The 17,715-nt window shown below is 41.2% G+C and overlaps 1 protein-coding gene across 6 annotated transcripts in view; it reads left to right on the top strand.

Moving 5' to 3' along the window:
- Positions 1-17,715, top strand: part of rinl (Ras and Rab interactor-like) — a 56,987-nt gene that overhangs the window by 31,633 nt on the left and 7,639 nt on the right. For all 6 annotated transcript variants that reach the window (XM_061918898.1, XM_061918896.1, XM_061918895.1 and 3 more), the window contains 3 exons: positions 1,584-2,252; positions 6,570-6,887; positions 6,952-7,083. In XM_061918898.1, coding sequence (XP_061774882.1) covers positions 1,584-2,252; positions 6,570-6,887; positions 6,952-7,083 — 1,119 coding nt within the window. The remainder of the gene's footprint in view (positions 1-1,583; positions 2,253-6,569; positions 6,888-6,951; positions 7,084-17,715) is intronic.

Below are 17,715 nucleotides of genomic sequence, written 5' to 3'. Positions count from 1 at the left end.
AAACCCACTACTACCGACCACGCAGTCTGATAGTTTATATATCAATGATGAAATATTAACATTGCAACACATGCCAATAAGGCCGGTTTAGTTTACTAAATTACAATTTTAAATTTCCCGCGGAGTTTCTTGTTGAAAACGTCGCGGAATGATAATGCGTGCGCGTGACGTCACGGACTGTAAGGAAATATTAGCACAGCACCATTTGCGGCTAAAAGTCGTCTCTTTTCATTGCGCAATTAAACAGTATTCTGGACATCTGTGTTGCTGAATCTTTTGCAATTTGTACAATTAATAACGGAGACTATAAAGAACAATGCTGTTGGTGGAAAGCGGTGGATTGCAGCTGTTTTTAGCACCGAGACACAGCCAGTGTTTCTTTGTTTTTAACACAGAGCGGTCGAGCGAACATGTTTCTCTCGTCAACCAGCATGTTTTTGGATGGGAAAATTGTGATATATATCTTACCAAAGACTATAAAAATGGGACTCATTTCCTCCCTGCTTGGCACTCAGCATTAAGGGTTGGAATTGGGGGTTGAATCACCATAAATGATTCCCGGGCGCGGCACCCCTGCTGCCCACTGCTCCCCTCACCTCCCAGGGGGTGATCAAGGGTGATGGGTCAAATGCAGAGAATAATTTCGCCACATCTAGTATGTGTGTGACAATCATTGGTACTTTAACCTTAACTTTACCGGAGACATCATTGGATAGTTCGTCCTCCTGCAGTAGCTCTTTAAAAGGCAGCTGTGAGCTTGGCTTCTCTCTGAGACACTGCGTGTTCACCGCAGCCATCCGACCTCAAGGTGTGTCTTTACAATCTCACTAAAACACTATTAAAACAATAAGCAGATAAGGGATCTTCCAGAATTATCCGAGTAAATGTGTCTAATTACATCTGAAACGCTCACACTGCCGATGCCCGGAGCTGTCGCTTTTTGTTTTATTTTTATTTTATTTTTTCTAGTCCTTCACTATCAATATCATCATCCACGAATCTTTCATCCTCGCTCAGATTAATGTGGAAATTGGCGTTTTCTCGGTCCGAATAGCTCTAGCCGCTGGAGGCTCCCATTATAAACAATGTGAGGACGTGAGGAGCCCTCACCCTTGTGACGTCATCGTCTGCGACTTCCGGTAGAGGCAAGGCTTTTTTATCAGCACCAAAAGCTGCGAACTTTATCGTCGATGTTCTCTACTAAATCCCTACAGCAAAATATGGTAATATCACGAAATGATCAAGTATGACACATAGAATGGACCTGATATCCTCGTTTAAATAAGAACATTTCTTTTCAGTAGGCCTTTAAGATGTGAATCGATTTTTTTGAGCACCCCCACCTGCTATTGTTCTTTTGAGTAATTTCAAGTGTTCAAAGCCTTTTCAAACAGTCCACAATTAAAAAATTTTAAAAGATTGCATGACTTGTGCCGATGTTGTATCGGATCAATATTGGTATCGGCCAATACTCAAGGTTCCCATGTCAGTATTGCATCAGAAGTGATCAGGAAAGCCCTAATCTTTACTGTGTTTTACCCTGTGACAGACATGAGGTGTTAATCATCCTGTTTGATATCCAGGTCTGATCAGACGCAAGTCTGAAGTATCCCAGCCAACTTCGGCGGTGTCATCCCCTCAAGGAGGCGTTGTCCTCAGGAGGTCCAGCCGAGGTTCCACTTCCAGCCTCTCCAACAAAGGGAGCACGGGGAGCTTGCCTGCTTCTAGCACTGAGCTGCAGAACCGTGACAGTGCCGGGTCTCAGTCCCCTCACAGGGTCTCCTGGATCGAGGATGGCTTCTGGCTGCCACCGCCCACCAGGCCTTCTTCGTTACTAACGCCACCGTACCCTGAGCTGGACTCGCTGTCCGTCAGCAGCATAGAAGAAGAACAGGAACATCAGTCGCCGAGCCCCACGTCCCATCACCCGTCAGCCCACCGGCTGGCTGACAAAGTCATAAATCGCCTCTCCGCAGTGGGCCAGGCGCTCGGCAGCCTGGTTTGTCAGAAGAAGAGGCTGACCAATCGCGTCGTGGAGCTGAGCGACAGGAAACGGGGACCTTTCGCAATGGCCGTGAAAGAATTTGTGGAGGCAACGCTGGAGAGAGGAACCGATCCGGGCAACATCACGGGGTCAGAGTTCTTACAGGAAGTGAGGTCATCGCTTACATTACTGAGGGAGACTCTCCTGGATTACCCTGATATCCAGGCGCTGTTGGACAGTATGACCGACCTCAGTGACTCAGAGATAGGTAAGTGATATCATTTCATTTCTGCAGGGAACCTTTTTCTTTCGCAGTTTTGGACAGATCCAATGCAAAAGCTTGACAAAAGAATGTTGATTTTAAATACTTTAAAGGCCTACTGAAATTAGATTTTCTTATTTAAACAGGGATAGCAGGTCCATTCTATGTGTCATACTTGATAATTTTGCATTATTGCCATATTTTTGCTGAAAGGATTCAGTAGAGAACATCGACGATAAAGTTCGCAACTTTTGGTCGCTAATAAAAAAGCTTCGCCTGTACCAGAAGTAGCAGACGATGTGCGCGTGACCCCGCCGGTGTGAGGGCTCCTCACGTCCTCACATTGTTTATAATGTGAGCCTCCAGCAGCAAGAGCTATTCGGACCGAGAAAGCAACAATTTCCCCATTATTTGAGCGAGGATGAAAGATTTGTGGATAAAGAAAGTTGGAGTGAAGCATAAAATAAAAATAAAAAGTGACGGCTCCTGGCGGCGGCTGTGGGACTGTTTCAGATGTAATTAGACACATTTGTTAGGATAATTCTGGAAGATCCTTTATCTGCTTATTGTTTTAATAGTGTTTTAGAGAGATTGTAAAGACACACCTGAAAGTCGAATGGCTGCGGTGAACGCCAGTGTCTCTCAGAGAAGCCGATGGCGGGGCCAAGATCACAGCTGCCTTTTTGAGCTACAGGAGGAAGTCCCATAATCCACTGAAGTCTCCGGTAAGAGCCGACTTAATATCACAATTTTCCCATTCAAAAACTTGCTGGTTGACGTAGAAAACATGTTCGCTTGACCTCTCTGTGTTAAAGCTTCACGATAAACAAAGAAACACAGGCTGTGTCTCGGTTGCTAAAGGCAGCTGCAATCCACCGCTTTCCACCAACACCATTCTTCTTTATAGTCTCCATTATTAATTGAACAAATTGCAAAAGATTCAGCAACACAGATGTCCAGAATACTGTTTAATTGCGCAATGAAAAGAGACGACTTTTAGCCGCAAACGGTGCTGTGCTAATATTTCCTTACAGTCCGTGACGTCACGCGCACACGTTATCATTCCGCGACGTTTTCAACGAGAAACTCCGCAGGAAATTTAAAATTGTAATTTAGTAAACTAAACCGGCCATATTAGCATGTGTTGCAATGTTAATATTTCACCATTGATATATAAACTATCAGACTGCGTGGTCGGTAGTAGTGGGTTTCAGTAGGCCTTTAATGCAATATTGCTATTTTTTTCACTGTATATTTGAACCTGGGAAATGTGGGGATCTCAACAGTCTAATGCAGGCCTGGGCAATTATTTTGAGTCGGGGGCCACAAAAAATGTGTCTTGGGGCCGGTATATCTATTTTTAGGAACACTAATACAAAACTTCACAATTATGTTTGATAGAATGCTAAAAACGTTATGACAGACAGCCTTAAAAAACGTAATAGAATTGTAAATTTTTCTATGAACGATAAAACACTGAATATTGCTCCTGATGGGTGCTGTTTGGCGCCTTGCATGGCAGCTCCCTCCATCAGTGTGTGAATGTGTGTGTGAATGGGTAAATGTGGAAGTAGTGTCAAAGCGCTTTGAGTACCTTGAAGGTAGAAAAGCGCTATACAAGTGCAACCCATTTATTTATTTATTATTATATTGACAAAATAAGAATGTCACACCGCTTTCGAGCAACACATTTTACAATCAAGTGAAACGCAACAAAAATGCAATAAATAGTGAAATATGAACGCAAACGGTACAAAATAAACCCACCTACAATCTGATATATCTGATATTTGCTGAATTCAATTAAGTACTGCGATGAGGTGGCGACTTGTCCAGGGTGTACCCCGCCTTCCGCCCGATTGTAGCTGAGATAGGCGCCAGCGCCCCCCGCGACTCCGAAAGGGAATAAGCGGTAGAAAATGGATGGATGGCAATTAAGTACTTTATATTCTATCCTATTCTATTCTATTCCATATATCACTAAGCTTTAGAACTTTGTTGTGAAAATGTCCTTCCGCATCTGTTGGAAACGCTTCCCACCCACACTGCTTGGTGCCTCGTCTGAGCTGCTGTGACTTACATTACCATAGTAACTAATTAGATGACCACAGTAACTAATTAGATTACCATTGTAACTAATTAGATTAACATGATAACTGGTATATCTTCCATAAGCGCAGATTCCAACCATTGAAAAACGTTGTATAGTTGAAGACTTACGGTCATTAGTATACATGACTGCACATCATAATGGCAGCTACACTTTCCATCTTAAAGATCTAATAAAATAATATGGGAATGTCCGGCGGGCCAAATTGAAAAGTTCAACGGGCCGCATGTGGCCCCCAGGCCTTAATTTGCCCAGGTCTGGTCTAATGGGCAGCAAAAAAACATTTGTTAATTGAAAAATCTATCTATTTATCCCACACTTTTCTTTTGTAAAGTCAATTTGTACAGCCGATATGGGCATCTACAGTCATGGTCAAAAGTTTACATACACTTGTAAAGAACATAATGTCATGGCTGTCTTGAGTTTCCAATCATTTTTACAACCCTTATTTTTTTGTGATAGTGTGATTGGAGCACATACTTGTTGGTCACAAAAAACATTCACGAGGTTTGGTTCTTATGAATTTATTATGGGTCTACTAAAAATGTGAACAAATCTGCTGGGTCAAAAGTATACATACAGCAATGTTAATATTTGGTTACATGTCCCTTGGCAAGTTTCACTGCAATAAGGCGTTTTTGATAGCCATCCACAAGCTTCTGGTTGAATTTTTGACCACTCCTCTTGACAAAATTGGTGCAGTTCAGCGAAATTTGTTGGTTTTCTGACATGAACTTGTTTCTCCAACAAAAAATTTTTTGTTTGGCCACAATACTCAGCAAAATGTTTGGAGGAGAAAAAGTGAGGCCTTTAATCCCAGGAACACCATTCATACCGTCAAACATGGGGGTGGTAGTATTATGCTCTAGACCTGTTTTGCTTCGATATAACTGGTGCTTCACATAGAGTAATTGGGACACTGAAAAAAGGAGAATTACCTCCCAAAAAAAAATCATCACCCCGGATGTTGGGTCTTGGGCGCAGTTGGGTGTTCCAACAGGACAATGACCCCAAACACACGCCAGAAGTGCTACAGGAATGGCTAAATCAAGCTAGAAAAATAAGGCGTTAGAATGACCTTTCCAAAGCCCGGACCTAAACGTGTGGACTGTCAGAGTTTGTTTGTGACGAACCCAGAGATGCAGAGAAGGAGGAGGCATTTTGCAGGAAAACATGATTTAATTTAAAACACTAAGACAAAAACCAACAAAGGGTACAAACAAAAAACGCGCACGTGGGCGGATAACAAACTAAGGGAGCTAGCATGGGAGCTAGAAAACAAAAGGGAACTTAACATGGAAGCTAGCAAGAATCGAGCAGGGAACCAGAAGTCGTACTTGTAATAAGAAAACAAACTTGGAAGCAGGGAAAAATAGACAATAAGCTACAAACCACTATCGAATATACAGTAGCTTACCACAACGCTGCATGGACAAGATATGATACGACATGACAGGTAGCAACGACAAGAGCGACATCGACATGACAATACAATAATCCAGCCCTGACTGGAGGAACAAAGCAGGTCTAAATAGAACCAGACTGATTGACACCATGTGTGGCCACATGCCAATCAGCCGCAGCTGAAGGGAACACACCACAGAGATTACGCTGAACTGCACCAATTTTGTCAGGAGGAGGGGTCCAGAATTCAACCAGAAAACTTGCCAGAAGCTTGTGGATGGTTACCAAAAGCGCCTTATTGCAGCGAAACGTGCCAAGGGACATGTAACCAAATATTAACATTGCTGTATGTATACTTTTGACCCAGCAGATTTGTTCACATTTTTAGTAGACCCATAATAAATTCATAAGAACCAAACTTCATGAATGTTTTTGTGACCAACAAGTATGTGCTCCAATCACACTATCACCAAAAAATGAGAGTTGTAGAAATTATTGGAAACTCAAGACAGCCATGACATTATGTTCTTTACAAGTGCATGTAAACTTTTGACCATGACTGTACGCCAACTAAATATTTTGCCTGAGTAGCTGGACAGGAAAAAAAAATAAAATAAAATAAAAAGATTTATCTATTGCGCACTTGACACCAGACTGCCCTCCTAAATTCAATCCCAAACTAACATGTTTGCAGCCTTTTTAAACAGGTTTGTAAATTGCCAGTATCAGTTATCGGTACCATTTTGCACAGTAAAATACACACATAGATGAATATTAGTAACCATAGGGATGTTTTCCCTATTCAATAGACCACCTGGTCGAGCTGTCCGTGCACAAGGTGGCCTTAAAGCCTGTGTCGGCTCACCTCTACTCCTGCATCCACATCTGGCGGTCCAACGACGGTAGTTTGCAGCGTCTGGATCACAACCAGCGTGTTCTGGAAGACCACGGCGTGGAGGCGCTGGGGGGAGCGCCGGGCGTCGGAGTTCCGGACTTAGTCACCCTTGAGCGGATCCAGCAAAAATGGGCAAGTATGCACAAGGCTTACTCCCCCAACAAGAAAGTCCATATCTTGCTCAAAGTCTGCAAGAGCATCTACCACAGCATGAGCGCCAATGCCAATTCAGGTACTTTTTCTTTTGTCGCACGAAAGATGGCGAATAGTCCCAGTCGTCCTTTCCTGTCTTACAGATGTGGTATTGGGAGCTGACGACTTCCTGCCCTGCCTGACGTGGGTGCTGCTGCGCAGTGACCTGCTCAACTTGCAGATTGACACAGATTACATGATGGAACTGCTGGACCCCGCACAGCTTCAGGGAGAAGGTATGGAAGATACACCCAGACTCGACTAACACTAATTAAAGCTGCACTAAGTAACTTTTCAATCTTCATCAAATATTTTCATCACTATTTGGACTTACAACTAGTTGAATGACACCTCGGTCATGGCCCGAGGGGGTCTGTATCGCTTTTACTGGCACTTAGCGACTTTGAGAAGGGTGGCAGGAACCTTGACACACTGAAAAAAATAACTCATAAGATTTACTTGAAAAAATTATTGTAAGTATTTGCATGCAAATGATTTAAGTAAAATTTAATGCTGCAATATCAAGTAACACTCACTTGCCAGTATCAAGTAAATTCTACTTACCATATAACATAACATTTGCGAAGATATTAAGTAACAGTTACTTAATTACATCCAAGTTTTACAAATTAGGTAAAGTGTACTTGTTTTTCATCAGCAGGAACATAATTTTACTCAAAACTTTAAGTAAATTTTATATACCGTATTTCCTTGATAAGCCGCCAGGGCGCTAATAATTTTAAAACCTCTTCTCACCCATGCGCTTATTAATGACATGTAGTATAAAACTGAGTGTGATGAGAAAAAAATTTAATACAAAATTATTAAGCAGCCGCAGCCAGGTGGTTGGGGACCACTGCTCTACAGCACCCACTTTTACACCATGTTGTATGCGTGCCGGACGGACGCATGCGTTTTGCTCCTTATCACACAAGATCGCACTACATACTTAGTCAACAGCCATACCTTTTACACTGACGGTTGTGATATAAACAACTTTAACATCCTTCCTAATATGCGCCACACTCTGTGAACCCACACCAAACACATTTCTGGAGAACATCGATTCTGTAACACATTATAAACGCAAAATAAGAATTACCCATAATGCCACCTTGCAGTACTCTGTGAAGTGATTCTAAAGGCAGGAGCAGAGCCAGTCGGCCAGAGCCTGTTGTGCTGTGTGCATGCATCGTCGTGCATGCATTTCAAAACACTGGATTTTCAGAGTAAAGTTTACATAATATTTTTAGGTTTATGTACGTACAACTAATAAACATTTAAATAGTATGAAGAAACATAAGTAAAACTTACTCTTCCCCCATAATTCATGTATTACGTTAATAAAATTTTAAATTTTACTTAAGAAACTCTAGTTCTTACTGAATGTTAAAAATACTAGGTATAAATTATGACAGTTACTCTAATAGAGTTTACAGCACCAAAAAGTCACTTTTTTCAGTGCACACAAAAAAACTACAAATGTGTCGATTTGCTTTACGGCATACGTCACTTGCCTTTCCCATTCCTTAAAACGACGGAAGTAGATGCGACGCCAAAAACAAATAGAAACAAAATGCCTACGAGCAATTACTACTATCATGGCAGAAGCTCCAAAACAACTAAAGAAACAAAAAGTTTTGTCCGAGGAGTGTGACGTTTTGCTGGCATCGTGGTGTGGTTGCGTTCTCTCGTTGATGCACTGCGGAATGGACACAGCGTGAAGGTAAGGATGATGATTTATTTACAACTACAAAAATAGACTAAGAACAAAATGACTTGCACATAGGCACTATAGACAAAACCAACCGAACTAGCATGGGAGCTGGAAAGAACTTGAAAGCGCTAGCATGTGAGCTAGGTACAAACGAAGGAATAGCGTAGAAGCTAACAAGTACAAAAGATATTTACCACGATCGGGGATAGCGACGTCACCTGTTGCATAGAAAGCAAGTTTACACTGCGAGGCCGAATGGAAAACAAAGGCAGGCTTGAATAGGGAGGTATTCAAAAATCAGTTGCGCGTGAGAAACACAAGGCAGGTGACACAAATACGTAACTAGGCAACAGAACAAAACAGGAAGTGCCACCAGGAACTAAGGAAGTCAAATAACAAACAGGATGTGATATACAAAACAAAACAAAACCAGAATATGCCATGATCCGAGCAGTGGATCATGACTAGGAGACAAGAAAAGAAAAACGGAGGCTCAACAGATAAAAGGACACTCAAGATCAACTAGTAAGTGACTTTCGATGCTCAAATCAAGATGATAATGCTAATGTTAGCTATCAGAAATAAAAAGCCACCATCTTAATAGTTTGCAGTTCCACACTATTTCCTTCGTAAAAACTCTCCCGCTGGTCTTTCTTTGCTTCAGTCAGACCTGCTTCAGAACTGAATCCGCCCCGATACATCCTTAATAGTACCGTCATGTTTGTAGCAATCAATCAATCAATGTTTATTTATATAGCCCTAAATCACAAGTGTCTCAAAGGGCTGCACAAGCCACAACGACATCCTCGGTTCAGAGCTCACATAAGGGCAAGGAAAAACTCACAACCCAGTCGGATGTGAGTTTGTAGCAAAATCCAAGATAATTTTTTGATAGTGTCTGCTATTTAATATCAGCATAGCCATTAGAGACATAATATTTGTGCCAATAATACATGTCAGTTTGACGCTATATGCGCTTGTCTTCATGGGAAATGTGGTCTTCTTCTGGCAAAACACTACCGCTTTTGTCCCCTGGCGTTGCCAAAATCAACCAAAACTGAAAGTTCTTAAGTGGACTTTTAATAACTTTTCTTTGCCTTAAATGCAAATTAAGCACACATTTGTGAAAGTGGCCACAAGCTTTATTATAGACATGAATGTAGTTCAATTCTATTTATCTATGTGAATGTGTGAGCCCTTTAGGGGTGGTGTAGACCAGTGTTTTCCACCCTTTTTTGAGCCAAGGCACATTTTTTGCGTTGAAAAAATCAAAAGGCACACCACCAGCAGAAATCATTAAAAAAACGAAACTCGCATGCATCAATATAGCTCTTGTCTCAAAGTATGTGTACTGTCACCACCTGTCACATCACACCCTGACTTATTTTGAGTTTTTGAGTCTTTTAGTTCTTGTCTTGCGCTACTTTTTTGTTGGGTTTTTCAGCTTTTTTGGTATTTTCCTGTAACAGTTTCAGGTCCTCCTTTGAGTTATATTTCCCACATCTATTTTTTTTTAGCAATCAAGAATATTTCAGTTGTTTTCATCCTTCTTTGTGGGGACATTGTTGATTGTCATGTCATGTTCGGATGTATATTATGGATGCCGTCTTTGCTCCGCAGTAAGTCTTTGCTGTCGTCCAGCATTCTGTTTTTGTTTACTTTGTAGCCAGTTCAGTTTTAGTATCGTTCTGCATAGCCTTCCCTAAGCTCCAATGCCTATTCTTAGGGTCACTCACCTTTTGTTTATTTTTGGATTAAGCATTAGACAACTTTTTACCTGCACATTGCCTCCCGCTGTTTCCGACATTTACAAAGCAATTAGCTATCGTCTGACACCTACTGATAGGAAAGAGTATTACACGGTTACTCTGCTGAGCTCTAGACAGCAACAACACTCAACAACAACACATTATTTGCAGACTATAATTACTAGTTTGCAAAAAATATTTTGAACCCAAATAGGTGAATTTAGATCATCTCCCACGACACACCAGACTGTATTTCACGGCACAGTGGTTGAAAAACACTGGTGTAGACCACTGCTTCACAACCATAGGGCCCAAGCACCCCCTAGAGGGCCACCAAAAAATATATTTTTCAGCTGTGGTCTGTGTCACTATGGTCCATGCATTAACGAAGACTATGCCACTTCCTTTCTGGAAATATATCGTTTGCGATGCCACTTGCTGTGTAATTTTTATATTTTAATTATAGTTTGTTATCCATCCATCCATGTTCTACCGCTTGTCCCTTGCGGGGTCACGGGGCCCAGGGTTGCTGGAGCCTATCTCAGCTGCATTCAGGCGGAAGGCGGGGTACACCCTGGTTGTAAATATTATTATTTATTAAAAAAACAGATTGAATTGCTTAGTAGTAAGAGAACAATAATATAAAAATGAAGATAAAAAATAAGGAGTATTGTTGCCACGTCACCAACTTTCATTCTTCTGTCAATGCAATGAATGACACATGGTGGCGCCATTGAATCTTCTCACTAATTTATTTTTTATGTTGATTTTTATAAAACTTATATCTGCGGCCTAACAAATAGTAGATTTTTACATTTTCAGTATTGCAAGTTGATGTATTTAATGTAAATAGTTGTAAAAAGATGGTTTTCTTTGCATCGTATACATCGTTCAGGTTTTTGTACGGACCTGTTCGGTTTTTGAAAATAAATACTATATACAGTGTTATAGCTTCTTACATTTTTTTTTATTTTGTATGTAATATTTAATATGTAATTGTTCTTGAAATAAAGATTCCAACAACAACAAAAAAACTTTGAACAAACATAACTGCCGTAAAACAAAGTCGAAAAGAAGTGACATAGTCTTTGCGCATAAATTGACTAATCAGGTCTTCCGGTACCCGGGTCGTGACAGTCCGTATGGGCCACAGCGGTACTCAGGTGTAATACACTTTTCCACCACTTGTGGCAGTAATGCCAATATCAAACAGACAGAAGAAGTCTGAAGCCAAAGTGACAGAGAAGTTTCTTTAGCGCAAAAATTATGACTTAAGTTATCAAGCTGTGTACTAATTTTATTGAAATTGTATTTTTATTCATTATTATTTATTGTTTATTTAGTTTTGTTATTATTTTTAGTTTTTATGACTCCCTTTCTTTGCAGTATATTTGATTCATATTTATTTTTGTAATTAAACTGACCTAATCCTTGGCAATAATCTTTTTGATTAACACATGGTTTCATATCATTTGACAAGTAGGTTAGATATAAATATTGACGACAGCAGTAAGACTACTAATTCAATGGTAGAATTTGAGTGAGCTCCGGGCCCCTCTGTAGTAGAAATATTGGGCCCCGAGGTCAAAAGAACCTCTCTCGTAGACTTCCATTAAACACTGTAGTTAGACGTTGAACCCACCAGATGGCAGCAAACACAAGTAGATTAGACTACAAACATCCTTACTGCACAATATTATAGTTTAGGGGTCCCAAAACCTTTTGACACGGGGGACGCATTGGGTTAAAAAAAAATATATATATATATATATATATATTTGTACATGGATATATATGTAGCTGAGATAGTCGCCAGTGCCCCCCGCGACCCCAAAAGGGAATAAGCGGTAGGAAATGGATATATATATATATATATATATATATATATATATATATATATATATATATATATATATATATATATATATATATATATATATATATATATATATATATATACATATATATATATGTATATATATATAAAGTTAAAGTACCAATGATTGTCACACACACAGTAGGTGTGGTGAGATTTTCTTCTGCATTTAACCCATCACCCTCACCCCCTGGGAGGTGAGGGGAGCAGTGAGCGGCATTTTTCAGTCAATCAATCAATCAATGTTTACTTATATAGCCCTAAATCACTAGTGTCTCAAAGGGCTGCACAGACCACTACGACATCCTCGGGCAAGGAAAACTCACACCCAGTGGGACATCGGTGACAATAATGACTATGAGAACGTGATACTGTGATACTGATGATACTGATGACTATGAGAACATATGAGAACATGATACTGTGAAAGATCAATCCATAATGGATCCAACACAGTCGCGAGAGTCCAGTCCAAGCGGATCCAACACAGCAGCGAGAGTCCCGTTCACAGCGGAGCCAGCAGGAAACCATCCCAAGTGGAGGCTGATCAGCAGCGCAGAGATGTCCCCAGCCGATACACAGGCGAGCAGTACATGGCCACCGGATCGGACCGGACTCCCTCCACAAAGGAGAGTGGGACATAGAAGAAAAAGAAAAGAAACGGCAGATCATCTGGTCTAAAAAGGGAGTCTATTTAAAGGCTAGAGTATACAAATGAGTTTTAAGGTGAGACTTAAATGCTTCTACTGAGGTAGCATCTCGAACTGTTACCGGGAGGGCCGCAGACTTTTTTTGGGCTTTGGGGATCACTAATAAGCCGGAGTCCTTTGAACGCAGATTTCTTGCCGGGACATATGGTACAATACAATCGGCAAGATAGGATGGAGCTAGACCGTGTAGTATTTTATACGTAAGTAGTAAAACCTTAAAGTCACATCTTAAGTGCACAGGAAGCCAGTGCAGGTGAGCCAGTACAGGCGTAATGTGATCAAACTTTCTTGTTCTTGTCAAAAGTCTAGCAGCCGCATTTTGTACCAACTGTAATCTTTTAATGCTAGACATGGGGAGACCCGAAAATAATACGTTACAGTAGTCGAGGCGAGACGTAACAAACGCATGGATAATGATCTCAGCGTCTTTAGTGGACAGAATGGAGCGAATTTTAGCGATGTTGCGGAGATGAAAGAAGGCCGTTTTAGTAACGCTTTTAATGTGTGCCTCAAAGGAGAGAGTTGGGTCGAAGATAATACCCAGATTCTTTACCGTGTCGCCTTGTTTAATTGTTTGGTTGTCAAATGTTAGAGTTGTATTATTAAATAGAGTTCGGTCTCTAGCAGGACCGATAATCAGCATTTCCGTTTTTTTGGCGTTGAGTTGCAAAAAGTTAGCGGACATCCATTGTTTAATTTCATTAAGACACGCCTCCAGCTGACTACAATCCGGCGTGTTGGTCAGCTTTAGGGGCATGTAGAGTTGGGTGTCATCAGCATAACAGTGAAAGCTAACACCGTATTTGCGTATGATGTCACCTAGCGGCAGCATGTAGATGCTGAAGAGTGCAGGGCCAAGGACCGAACCCTGGGGAACTCCACACGTTACCTTAACGTAGTCCGAGGTCACATTGTTATGGGAGACACACTGCATCCTATCAGTAAGATAAGAGTTAAACCAAGACAGGGCTAAGTCTGACATACCAATTCGTGTTTTGATACGTTCTAATAAAATATTATGATCGACAGTATCGAAAGCAGCACTAAGATCGAGGAGCAACAACATAGATGACGCATCAGAATCCATCGTTAGCAATAGATCATTAGTCATTTTTGCGAGGGCTGTCTCCGTCGAGTGATTTGCCCTGAAACCGGATTGAAAGGTTTCACATAGATTGTTAGACGCTAAGTGTTCATTTAACTGCTCCGCAACAATTTTTTCGAGGATTTTTGAAATAAAGGGAAGGTGAGACACCGGTCGGTAGTTTACCATGAGGTCAGGATCGAGGTTAGGTCTTTTAAGAAGAGGATGAATAACCGCTTTTTTGAATGCTAGGGGAACAGTGCCCGAGGAAAGTGATAAGTTTATAATATTTAGCACTGATGGACCTAATAATACAAAGAGCTCCTTGATCAGTTTCCCAGGAAGCGGGTCAAGTAAACATGTCGTTTGTTTTATTCCATTTACACGTTGTAACAATTCCTCTAATGTTATTTCCTCAAAACGAGAGAAACTATTTTGGAGGGCAGTATCCGCCGTATATACAATCGTGTCAGTGTTAATAGAACCCCGTTGTAGCTGGGACGCATTGTCTTTAATCTCCTTTCTAATGACTTCAATTTTCTTACTAAAGAATTGCATAAAGTCATCAGCTGAGGGGGTGGAGCTACTGGAAGGAGTCCCTTGTTGGGTTAGCATAAAGTCATCAGCTGAGTGGGTGGAGCTACTGGAAGGAGTCCCTTGTTGGGTTAGCAATGCTACCGTACTAAACAAAAATTTAGGATCGTTTTTATTACGGTGGATGAGATTTGAGTAATAATTAGCTTTAGCTAAGGTAAGCATGCGTTTATAAGTTATTAAACCATCACTCCATGCTTGATGGTGCACCTCAAGTTTAGTCGTGCGCCATTTGCGTTCCAGCTTTCTGCATAATAATTTCTGAGCTCTAGTTTCTTCTGTAAACCACGGGGTGCGCTTTTTTGGAGCCTTTTTTAATTTTACCGGTGCTATGTTATCAATGGTTTCGCGCAGGGCGTCGTTAAAGTTGTTAGTGAGGTTATCAATAGAGCCCACATATTTTGGGAATGGTGCCATTACTGAGGGCAGTAGGTCAGCAAGAGTTGTCGTTGTGGCCGTATTAATGTTGCGGCTGCTATAGCAGTTATTATTATTATTAGTTTGACGAACATGCGTCTGAACCTCGAATTTTATAAGGTAATGATCGGACAATACTTTAGTATACGGGAGTATCGTAACTTTGGAAGCGGTGATACCCCTGACAAGCACTAGGTCTATCGTATTACCGTTGCGATGCGTGGGTTCATTTATTATTTGTGTGAGACCACAGCTATCAATTATAGTCTGGAGCGCTACCCACGGTGGGTCCGATGGGGTATTCATATGGATATTAAAGTCCCCCATTATGATTATATTATCGGCGTGTGTCACTAGATCAGCAACGAACTCTGAGAATTCATTGATCATGTCCGAATAGGGCCCTGGGGGGCGGTAGATAACAGCCAGGTGTAGAGGCAACGGTGTGACAGACCTCATAGTAAGCACCTCAAACGATTTATATTTATTATTTATGTTAGGACTAAGGTTAAAGTTTTCGTTGTATATTAGTGCGACCCCCCCACCCCTTTTAAGCGGACGGGCAATATGCGCATGTGTAAAGTTAGGAGGACATGCCTCATTTAGCGCAAAAAAGTCATTTGGTTTAAGCCAGGTTTCACTGAGACCGATAACGTTAAGATTGTTGTCTCTGATAATATCATTAACTAACAACGTTTTGGGAGACAATGATCTTATGTTTAAAAAACCTATATTATAGGTTGTGGGCTGTTTTAGGGAATTGTTGATCAAATTATCCGTAGTAGCAATATTAATAATGTTGTGTTTATTATGCCCAGTGCGTTCAGTATAATTACGACCATATCTTGGAATTGATACGACGGGAATATTCCGATTGTTTGATTGTTGCTTTGATAAACTGCACGCATCATGGTTAGCCACCTCAGTAACGGGGATTTTCCGATTGTTTGTTTGTTGCTTTGATAAACTGCACGCATCATAGTTAGCCACCTCAGTAACGGGGATTTTTCGATTGTTTGTTTGTTGCTTTGATAAACTGCACGCATCATAGTTAGCCACCTCGGTAAAACACATGTCCAACTCTGAAACACTCAAAGCAGAAAAAACTTGTTCTAATTTAACTGACTCCTTACCCAGACCAGTAGTCTCGCATCTTTCATCTAAATCCGTCTTCAGAATGGAGGGAAGTGGTGTTCTGTGGGGATTAGCCTTCTGCTTTGTTTTAAGCCCCGCTCGGCATCCGCGTTTCCGATCACACCGCTGGCATCTGCTCCGTAGACGGCCCCCGCTGCTACTAGACTCCCCTGCTTCACAGGCCGCTGGATGTAGCCGCCGACGTATTCCCATGCTAGTTAGCATGTTTAGCACGCCCGCGTCTATCAGTCCAAAACGGCCCGATATGTCCATATCCAGAAGTGTCTGGCGGTCGTACGTGATCACGGAGTGACCACGATGCGAGCCAGCCATGAAGTCTGCAGAACTGTCCGGCATTTCCGCCAAATGTTCCATCTTTAGCAAGAGCACCGCAGTGTCGCAGCCCGTCCGGGCGCCGCCATCTTGCTATTAACCCCCAATTCCAAACTTTGATGCTGAGTGCCAAGCAGGGAGGTATTGGTTCCCATTTTTATTACCCCGGACTGTTGAACGACTGAAGCTCTACATAAAACAGGAATGGGAAATAATTCCACTTTCAAAGCTTCAACAATTGGTTTCCTCAGTTCCCAAATGTTTATTGAGTGTTGTTAAAAGAAAAGGTGATGTAACCCAGTGGTGAACATGCCCTTTCCCAACTACTTTGGCACGTGTTGCAGCCATAAAATTCTAAGTTAAATATTATTTGCAAAAAAAAAATTACGTTTATGAGTTTGAACATCAAATATCTTGTCTTTGTAGTGCATTCAACTGAATATGGGTTGAAAAGGATTTTCAAATCATTGTTTTCCGTTTATATTTACATCTAACTCAATTTCCCAACTCATATGGAAACGGGGTTTGTAAGTATGTATTCCAAGTCCTTTCCTGCTCCGTCATTTATTGGATATAAAAAAACATTTTTGGCAAGCTTTCCTTGGTGTCTCCTGGTGATGGGGTGTGAGCTGCTGCTTTTGAAAGCAGGAGGGTACTTGAGGACTTGAGGTCAGGGCTCTCTACTGTTTCCACGCCAAGATCCTCCAAGCATGTGTGCACTGCATCACAGTCATGCTGAAAGAAAGACATTTCTAGTGTGCACCAGTAAGTGGTAAATGACTGTAATTAATTAACACACAGCTGTCAAAGTCAAGGCCCGGGGGATAGATCTGCCCTGCCACATTTTATCACGTGGCCTGCCACATCATTTAACGTGGTCCCACACATTATTTTAAGTGGCAGACCACATCATTATATGTGGTCCTCCATATAGTTTAAGTGGCTGGCCACATAATTTGAATGGCCCGACATATAATTTAAGTGGGCCACGACATGATTTTATGTGGTTCGCCATATAATTTAAATCGGAACTGCACTATTTGGTGGGAATTTTGCCTATCGTTCACAATATTTATGAAAGACATGACGGCTGGTTTTTTTTTAATGCATTCTAAGTATCAAATAAATAAAAGTTCGCTTGCAGTGGAGCCAACGGGAGGGCGGGCCTTCATTCCGCCCATAAAATCTGATAAATAACCATTCAGAAAGTGCCAGCAATACTCCATTTACATTTTGTGACTTAAATTTTAATCAA

The sequence above is a fragment of the Nerophis ophidion genome, linkage group LG13 (assembly GCF_033978795.1).
Source record: "Nerophis ophidion isolate RoL-2023_Sa linkage group LG13, RoL_Noph_v1.0, whole genome shotgun sequence".
NCBI lineage: Eukaryota > Metazoa > Chordata > Actinopteri > Syngnathiformes > Syngnathidae > Nerophis > Nerophis ophidion.
Note: the sequence above shows the minus strand (reverse complement) of the source record. Positions and strands in the feature narration are given on the sequence as shown.